The sequence below is a fragment of the Archocentrus centrarchus genome, chromosome 11 (assembly GCF_007364275.1).
Source record: "Archocentrus centrarchus isolate MPI-CPG fArcCen1 chromosome 11, fArcCen1, whole genome shotgun sequence".
NCBI lineage: Eukaryota > Metazoa > Chordata > Actinopteri > Cichliformes > Cichlidae > Archocentrus > Archocentrus centrarchus.
The window spans coordinates 20892999-20902829 of record NC_044356.1 but is presented as its reverse complement, the minus strand read 5'-3'; the positions used below and the strand labels follow the sequence as shown (position 1 = coordinate 20902829).

At 39.2% G+C, this 9831-nt stretch overlaps 1 protein-coding gene across 1 annotated transcript; it reads left to right on the top strand.

Moving 5' to 3' along the window:
- The first annotated feature begins 6448 nt into the window (after positions 1-6448).
- LOC115787612 (progranulin-like) lies at positions 6449-8424 on the top strand. The gene is made up of 5 exons (XM_030740355.1): positions 6449-6511; positions 6670-6819; positions 6923-7225; positions 7366-7539; positions 8067-8424. The coding sequence occupies exons 2-4, from the start codon at positions 6670-6672 to the stop codon at positions 7531-7533; spliced, it is 621 nt and encodes a 206-aa protein (XP_030596215.1). The 5' UTR covers positions 6449-6511; the 3' UTR covers positions 7534-7539; positions 8067-8424.
- Positions 8425-9831: the final 1407 nt, after the last annotated feature.

The window sequence follows — 9831 nt, the reverse complement described above, 5'->3', positions numbered from 1 at the left end:
TTAATGCTTCAGCATCCCAAGACATTTTGGACAGTGTTATGCTCCCAACTTTGTGGGAACAGTTTGGGGATGGTCCCTTCCTGTTCCAACATTACAGTGCACCAGTGCACAAAGCAGCTCCATAAAGACATGGATGAGAAAATTTATTGTGGAAGAACTTGACTGGCCTGCACAAAGTCCTGACCTCAACCCAATAGAACACCTGTGGGATGAATTGGTCAAAGACTGCGAGCCAGGCCTTCTCGTCCAATATCAGTGTCTGACCTCACAAATACGCTTCTGGAAGAATGTTCACAAATTCACAAACACTCCTAAACCTTGTGGAAAGCCTTCCCAGAAGAGATGAAGCTGTTATAGCTGCAAAGGGTGGACCGACATATTAAACCCTATGGATTAAGAATGGGATGTCACTCAAGTGCATATGCGTGTGAAGGCAGATGAGCAAATACTTCTGACAGTATACAACAAACAACTTTATATTGTCACATACACATGCTTGTAGTGAAATTTAGTCTCTGCATGGAACTCACACACAGCGCAGCATGCGGAGCTGGGGGCAACTAGAAAGTGCCTGGGGAGCAACTGGGGGGGGGGTTAAGGGCCTTGCTCAAGGGCCCACAGTGGTGTACTCAGCATGGAGACAGGCAGCACTTCAACATTGCAACATCACTCTAACATCAATAAAAAGGAAACAGTACAAACTGTGCTGACGATGATCATTGAGTTCAGCTGCACAGGTGCTGCTTTAGTGACTTCTTAAATCACCCTGTTTTTTTTTTGTTTCTTTTAAATCATCTGTTTGATGTTGTTCATTCCAAAAACCTAAACCTCTGTATAGAACCGCTCCCTTCTTATAATTAGCTTGAGGCCAAGGTAAATCTAGCTGACCAGTCATATGATCATGATTAAAACCTCTCCTTAAAAGTTTATTGCAAAACAAAATATGACAGATTTCAGAATAGCTGTGTGCATGAGTAACTAGACACATGCCTTTATGCATTACACACATTAGTAGGAGCAATGCAGAACTGCCCTCTTCTGCATGTGTTGTAATTTTAAAAAAAATTTTTTTAAATGAGGTTTTACAGGATCAGATGACCAAATTATTGGGCAGTATTCCACATGACAGAACAGGTGACCAGACAACGTGATTCGGAACAGAGGTGGGAACATACGTCAAGAATTTTCTTGAGTGCAATGCCCTTTGTCATCTTGGAAATAAACTTTATATGATCAGACCAAGATCAATTTAATTTAACACCCAGTAATTTTATTTTACAAGCTCAACTGAGATCCCTTTCATAGGTTCAGTGCCACAGCATTGGCCAGAGAACATTCCTGCTGCCCAGTACAATACGAGTAGACTAAACCATAAACTGAGCCTCCAAACAAGATGGCTTTATAAATCAAAGGAATTTATTTTCAATTAAATGTCTACAGTTTACTTATATCATTAAACTAAAGGGAATAATACAAAAAAGAAGCAAATTGATATTCAGGTCTCCAAGGCCAAAACAATAAACAACGGTCCCCACTCTTGGTAGAAAGGAAACACTAAACTATGACTTGAAACAAATATATGATGTGTAAGCTCCCTGACTGGCCACAAAACAGATGAAAACTTACTTAAATAAAATAGCACAGGACACCTACCAAGCTTCCACTAATACACAAATAACTTTACCAAATACAACAGAACAGAGCCAGACAGGTCCCTCAAGCTTGCCACTTTCACATCCCAAGATCATATTAAGCAAAAGACAGCACCAGGCCAGAAACCACACATCTCAGGGCCCAGCAGGCTAATGACAAATAACATTTGCTGCTGGAGGTAAATATGCAGTTCCACCAAAATCATCCGAATGCTGTTCAGCTGTGGCGATCAGGAGTGGGAGACCTGGAACAGAGAGGGAGGGAGAGAGCAGGAAGAAGTCAAGAGGTCAATGGACGTAACACAGCTGATTGTAGAAATTCAGTTATTCCATTATTGTGAAACTGAAACTGACAGAAACAGTATCACGTTACGTGAAATTTGTTTTTTTTTCTTCTTCTTTTGTGGTCAAATGTAAACTTTTCCCTGAAGCCAAGACAAAAAAGAGAAGCAGTGAGGAAAAGGAAAAATTAACAGTAAGACTTTTAATTGCCTATTTCAAGTTATTGTCTGCAAATAGGATTTTTCAGTTGAAGCAAGGGGAACCAACAGGCTTAAATTCTAGCCTTCTATGTGTGAAGTGAAGAAGAGATTCCAGTCTGTCTAAGTGGCAACAACTGGTGCATATCTTTTGCTGTTTTACCACCTTGCTTTTTGTACTGTTACAAAATCTGAAATAAATCGATCTGCACAAATGGGCTGTCTTTGTGAGGTTCTAATTGACTCTTGCAAAGGGGTCAAACAACAATACAGAGTGCAGCAGCAGTCTGCGTGGTATTTGACAACAAATCATAACAAGCATAGAATCAGTTATAGGAATATGTACCCACCATCTTATCAGATTATTATCAGAACATTCTGTGCAAAGGATAACTTGTACAGACGAGTACATCTTGTAATAGGGGATTATATAAAGACATAACATGATACTATGGAGCCTTCCATTCATTCAAGTCAGCTTAACACAGAGAGGAGCAGAATCTTAAAACTTCCATCACAGTACATTATTGGCCACCAAGTTGCAATCAAGTGCAGGACTGAAGTCAATGTTTTTAGTGTGCCTGGCACTCTCCACCACCTTCAGTATACTGGCACCCTAGGAGTTTGTCCCTGTGCTTCAAACTTCACTTCTATGGCTACATGAGCCTGTAATACTGTGCAAAACAGTATATTTGATCCATGGGACTTTAAATCTTGAATTTCGATGGTATGATATGGTTTCAAAATTTGTGTGGCCAAGACCAGTGCTGCAAGTTTTGCTAGAAGGGGCAAGTATCTATCTAGTCCTTTATTAATATTCCAATACTATGTTATTATATTTAGAGCTACATTTATTTGCCAGATTTGCAGTGTCTGATCACCTCATGTTAGGACTTTTTTTGGAGTATGGAGCTAAAGGAAACAATAGGAACTGTTCTTAATGTTTCAAGAAAACACACAAATGAGACATTATTCCCAATCTGCTCATTTTACTGAGAGTGGGTGGATATTTTTAGATCAAAATCTTTGCCTTAACATAGTCAGAACTCAGGTCCAGCCAATAATTATCTTTAGATTAGTAAGAATGTTGAAGATAGCTGCATTCATATGACTATGTTGGGCAAGAAGGTACAAGAATTGTGTCAAAAGTGGTATGACTTCTTCTTGTTTGTCCTACCATTACCATTGGGCATTACAAGAGATCTTTATGACTGTGTGTTTGGAGTTCCGTTTATGCTGCAGAGTGAACTGAATTAAATGTGTCACTCAGTATGGGATCTAAAAGTGTAAAATTTCACAGTGCTGCAGTTCAGCACCGTTACATGTGAGCTGAGTTATTATTTCCCACCACTGCACACCTTCTAGACAGGAACAGGAAGCACACAGCAGGAACAGAAGACAACTCTGACGTCAGTGCCACTGATTAAAAAATATATCAGTCATGGATTGGCCTCCCCAGAGCCCATATCTCGACATTATTAAAGCTGTGAGGGATCATCTTGGCAGAGAACGGAACAAAAAGTAAAAGCTTTTTTTTTTTTTTCCCAAGTTTTTTTTTTTTTTTTATACTCATCCCCTCTAAAAAAAACCAAACTGTTTTTGGAGTTTTGTTATACCCCTAGTTTTCACTGTCTCCCACACAAACAGACACACATTTTGTTGCCATGCTGTTTACAGCTGTTTCTCAGTAAATGTTAAAACTAATCTAATCAGAGTGAAAGATAAGCTGACGGGAAAATATTCTGCTGCTGAAAACTTCATCGGGTCAATAAACTGCAGATCTCTTGCTGTTAGCGTCCTCCATTCACTCCTCTGGCAACCTGCTCTCTACGGCTGACACCTGGTGTGGTAAACACAGAACAACAGATTAAATGGAATAAATCTGCCCCATCTCGTCCATTCCCCATATAGATATACGAGTGAGTATGGAACTGATATGTGAACCAAATATCAGATTGGTGCAATCCAAAGTTGAAAATAGTCATTCAGCATATTTCAAGTTTTTTTTTTTTTAATTCTTTTAAAGAGGACAAAAAATGATGATCTTACCTGTGAAGATGAAGTTATAGTGTTGTAAAGTTTTTAGAGGGCCCAGCTGCAGGCAGTTCATGTTATGACAGTTATGTAATTATTATGGAATAAAAGTAATTACTGCCATTTCTAGCATTTCTAGCAGTGATAGTCATGCTTATTTTCACATTGTGCTCTTAATGCTTTCAAAAGTTTAGATTAATACGATGTCAGATGCATTGTGGCAATACAAAACTCTAAATATACATAAACATATGTCACTTCTGCCTGCTGTAGGGATGAATTCTGATAATTGGCCTAAATACTCTTGTGCAATACACATATTATTGCAATGGAAATCCTGAAATAAACTAAAATCAAATCACCCGAAACTTTGCAGCTCATTTCCTTTCATTTAAAAGTGCACTATTTTTACTGTTCTTTTGTACTGATTGATAGCCTTAAAGTGTGAGTGTTGGAGGATTGCTGCTTTGTTCACTTAATGACATCTAGTCACGTTTCTTATGGTGATGAGGCCACAGAGAATGCTGTTTGTTACCGACTTTTTGTCCTTCAGCTCTTTGTAGTATTTCTGCCATTTTCAAAACTTCTGGTAAATTGAAATTATTCTGGATTGCAAAACCAAACAGCAAACAAACACAGTCACCTAAAAGCTGGCAACCAAAGTGAAATAAAAAACGTTCCAACAAGTGTTTAAACAAACATAATCAGAGAGAGAGCGAGAAGCTGACGGGGATACAGTTGCCGCCCAGCTGGTACGTGTCAGGTTGCTCAAAACAAAGAAACCTGTTAGTGTTGCAACTTTACCCCCAACGTGCTTCTCCCTTGCTGTTAGCTTCCTGTATGTTTGGCAGTTATGGAATTTTCAGTATACCTCAGTCACAAGACGCCTAAAGTAGGGATAGTGATGCTCGTTTTCAATTTGTTCTCAATACATGGACAAAAGTACTGAGCAGGCTACACCTACAGGAGCTGCTCAGCCATCGAAACCCATAATGTATGATGCAGTGTTTGTCTTTCACTTTAGTTATTTATTTTTGTGGGTGACTGACACATCAGAATTAAAATCATGGGAGTTTGTGTCATTATTTTGATGATTATTTCAGTTCATGTATGTACAGACTTTGTTGTTTGTTACTTACTATGTGGCCAAGACCAGTGTTTCAGGTTTAGCTAGAAGCTAAAAGAATCCAGCAGTAGGTTCTGCAGTACACTACAGTAAGCACAGTAAAATCATGCTGTCAGTGTTTTACTGTAATTTAATGGAAATTAGTGGTAATTCCTCACAGTGCGGTGATGACTTTGACCCTGTCCCATGTGATCAGTGCTTTCTACTGTTTCAAAACAGCAACAAACAGTACTTAAAGCTCGCTAACACTTTTCAGTGTTCCCCAGTGACCAATTTAAAATGCCACTAATCACACAGGTCCAAATATTTTTTTAATATTGTGGTAAAGGTAGGCAGTGAGGATGCTTGTAAATATAGCATTGTAAAAAAGAATGTAAAGGTTTTGCATAAAAATTAGTTTTGCATAAAAGAAAAACTAAAAAGTCAACTTTTAAAGCAGCATCAGTTTCTCCTTGGTATACAGTTTAGAGAAACTGATGATAGCGTCAGGTACACTTGTGAAATAAGACATTAGTGATAGTCCTACAATAGATCTTTATAGCTGTCTGTATGTCTGGAGATGCAGTTACAGTATGCTGCAGATTGAATCAAGTGAAGTGTGTCACTGATATTACTGCAGGATTTAAAAGTGTAAAACTGCACATTATTGTGGATTGATTAGTAGGTGAGGCTTACAGACGCTTTTCTTCTTTAATGAAAATAAACATATGTCATAGGAGGACATCTGGAGACTGTTATGCATTTCATATATATTAATTTTTTATTTATATATAATGTTTATGAATTGATTCTGTTGTCTTGTCATCATGTCACAGATCTAATCACAGGTTGAAAAGTACTCACATCTTCATTCAGTGGGCTTAAAGTGCATTTTTCCTTCTTAAATAGAGTATAATTAAAATTAGTGCATAGGAAACTGTAATGAAAAATATACATACATTTGTTTTTAGCTATACTACGTGTCTAAATGTGGTTAACAGTTTGTATATTAAGCTAAGCAAATCAGTAGCTGATTAGTGATTTGAGCTATTGTAGTTCCAGAAATCCTGAAAACCTGTTTGTCTTAATGTGAGAGTCATGGGACAGAGAGGTGTTTTGGTTTAGATCAGTGGGAGTGACTAACCTGCACTATAATATGTTTAACCTGCGTGGGTGATTCAGTACTGGGGAGAGTTTTGAACACGGAACAAGAAGCTGCTGAATCTCCTCACTTGCTCAAGGTAAGTGATTGAAATAAATACACTTCTTCTGAAGTGTTTAATGTACAAATAGTGCTTTAACTGAAACTGGACATGCTCTCAATACTCCAAAGGAAAAAAAAAAAGTACTTTTTTTAACATAACCTTGAAAAAAGTCATGGTGATCCTCTTCCTTCCAGATGTCAAAGGTCACTCTATGGGTTTCAGTTGGAGTGTTTGTGTTGGGATTTGCTTCTTGCACTATCACATGTCCTGATGGGAGAATTTGCTCAGACAACAACACCTGCTGCAGGACTCGGAGTGGATATGGCTGCTGTCTCTATCCAAATGTAAGTCAGATGTATTCATGCACTGAGGAACTTTCTACTGGTGTAGCAACTTGATTTTTGGTTGTTGGAAGTCTGATGAAAATAAGTCTTACTTACTCTCCAGGCAGTGTGCTGCGCTGACATGGCCCACTGCTGCCCGTCAGGATATCGTTGTAACCTGGTTGTTCTGACATGTGAGAAAGTAAACCAGCCGTGGCTGAGCATACCCATGGAGAACAAGGAGGCTGCAGAGAAACCAAGCACCCCCAATCTGTCTGGAACTCCACTTCAGGAGCTCACAGAGAGCCACGTCCCAGATCCAATAAAGAGTTCAGTGGTCTACTGTGACAGCTACACCGCCTGTCCTGATCGCACTACTTGCTGCAGACACCCAAAAGGCGGCTGGTTCTGTTGTCCCTACTTTCCTGTGAGTCAGCCTAAATATTCTTGTGCAATAAAACACGTGATTGTAATTAAATTTCTTTTATCAACAACTGACTCAAAAATTTTGCAACAATCATAAATGTTTTTCTGCATTGACTGAAAGACTAAAAGTGTTTCTTGTAGGGCCAATGTTGTCTGGATGGCTACCACTGCTGTCCATATGGATTGGACTGTGACCACACCTACACGCACTGTGTGAGGGACAGACTCACATATCCTTTCCTCCGCAAGCCAGCCCTGCCTTCAGTACCTGCCTCTCCCATTCCTTCTTCAGAGGACAAAGAAAACTAGGAAGAGGTAGGACACACCACACTCTTATTATCTTCACATAGAATATGACGGGATAATTTCTCAGAATGAATCACTGCTCGGATAATATTTTAAAAGCTAAATCACTTAACGAACCAGAAAGCCCCCACAGGTGAAACTCCAATAAGCAACAAGTTAGCCACATCAACTCAGTATCAGTGTCAGCAGTGCAGCTCATTTCTGTTGTCCTTTAGTGGCCAAACGAAGGGTGATTAGATGGATAGATAGGCTAGAGCCAGTTGGCTTCTTTTCTCCATTTTTCATTTTCCTTGTGATTCCAAGTTTTACTGCCCACAAAGGTCACCGTACTGCATGGTATCTGGAATGGCCGTGCATTTGTTAACTGCTTATTTGCACAGTGGTCTGAAGGTAAACTTACAGAGATAAAGTACAAAACAATAAATGATCAATATCACCATGTGTGACTATGAATCTAGAAATGTGTTTATGCCTTCTTAGTGTGACAGGGGTAATCAATGCTTTGCTCTAACACAAAGACTTTACACTGATTTCAGGGCCAGTGCGGCATTGATGGAGCTACTCTTGGGACCTTTCAGGACCACAGAAAAATGCCAAAATATGCTCAGGATATTCTGTAAAACTGCACTTTTCTTTTATTATTATTTTTAAAATTATGGCCAGAAATCTGATAAAAAGCATTTTCACCAAAGAATACTGCACAGACTGGAACATCTGATATAGATTCAGATCAGTCTCAGAAGAACACAGTTAATAAACAATGAGCACAACTGCATAAGATTAGTTTTAATTAGGGGTGGGACTTTAACGCGTTAATTTCGATTAATTAATTACGGGGAAATTAACGCGTTAAAAACTTTAACGCATTTTAATCGCACTTTGCACCGTGGAACGTTTCTCAGTGCGCGAGTTCCCGGCATACAGATTATATCGACGCACAATGTCCAAATTAGGGGCCGCATCCTGCGAAGGACCCGGCCCACGTCTTTCGCAGCCCATGAACACCACAAAGGCCGGAAGTGAGCGGCTAGCCTTCATATCAGCGCCTGCCGTCACCTCTGTGTAGCTCATGTCGCCTAGCAACCGTGAGTGCGAAGCACAGCTGTGTAAAAGCAGCTGGTTAAACGGAGAACGAACTTTTTCTCCTTTTTGTGGTTTAATTTTAAGTCTTTAATTCAAAATAAGCTGTTAAAACAAGCATAACACATTTCAACATCAAGGAATACAGCTGAGTGAATGATTAACTTCCAACTAGATTAAGTGAGACATTAATGTTGAATAAAACTATCCAGTTATGATGCTTAACTTTAATTTCAGGAGTTTGCTTATCACAGGAGCACTTCCACCCTTCGTTGGTCTGTGTAGCAGACTGGTGGGAAAATAAACAAAATTTTGAAGTTTAAGCTTATGTATATTGATTAATTCATCAACTAAACTTAAATTAATATTTATCATGTTAAATATTGAAATGCGATTAAAATGCGATTAATTTCGATTAATTAATTACAAAGCTTGTAATTAATTCGATTAATTTTTTTAATCGAGTCCCACCCCTAGTTTTAATACAGGTTGCCTCTTACAAAGGACAGTCATCAATCATCTTCACAAACCAGCTCAGCAAGATTTCCTGCTGCTTGTGTGACTGGATGCCATTGACTATAGATTAGAATATAGAACATAAGTGTGTAAGGTCTTTCTTTGTATGCTTTTATCTTGTGTCGCCAATAAACATACAGCAATAACATCAATTACTGGTGTCTGACAAGTTCTCCCAAGGGAGACTGTGAGTGCAGGAGACTCACTAGCCGTGAACCTCTTGAGTACTTTCAGACGCGACACGAAACAGAAATAAAAGTCTTGAATCCAAAACTTGAGTTTGATGTCTTTCTTTATAGTAACTGAAAATCATACAAAACAAAAGATGAATTCAAAACTCCTATCTAAATACAGATGCAGCCACCGAAAATGGCCGGCCGATCCGTGACGCGACCTTGGCCGGTCCTTGGCCGATTCGTGGCCGAACCTTGGCCTAAACGCGATCCCCCGCTAATGACGTAGGAATTCCGGCCACTGGTGGGAACGCCCCTAAGCAGCATTTGGGGAAAATGGTGGTAATGTCTTGTTTATCCACCAGGAAGAGCAGTAATAGTGTAAGCGCATTCATTTACAGTCCGCTGTATACTGTACCAAGGATCCTCACATCATTGAACTGTAATTGTAAGCGGAACTGTCCATTAAAAACAATAGAAAGATGAGAGTAAAGCGGTCATTATAGTGGAGCGGTGAGTATTGTCTGGAGGG

Excerpts from the sequence above, each read along its gene's own strand:
- LOC115787612 (XM_030740355.1), top strand. The coding sequence starts at position 6,670 with ATGTCAAAGGTCACTCTATGGGTTTCAGTTGGAGTGTTTGTGTTGGGA. Across the intron at positions 6,820-6,922 it reads GCTGCTGTCTCTATCCAAAT|GCAGTGTGCTGCGCTGACAT; the intron begins GTAAGTCAGATG and ends CTTACTCTCCAG. Across the intron at positions 7,226-7,365 it reads TCTGTTGTCCCTACTTTCCT|GGCCAATGTTGTCTGGATGG; the intron begins GTGAGTCAGCCT and ends TGTTTCTTGTAG.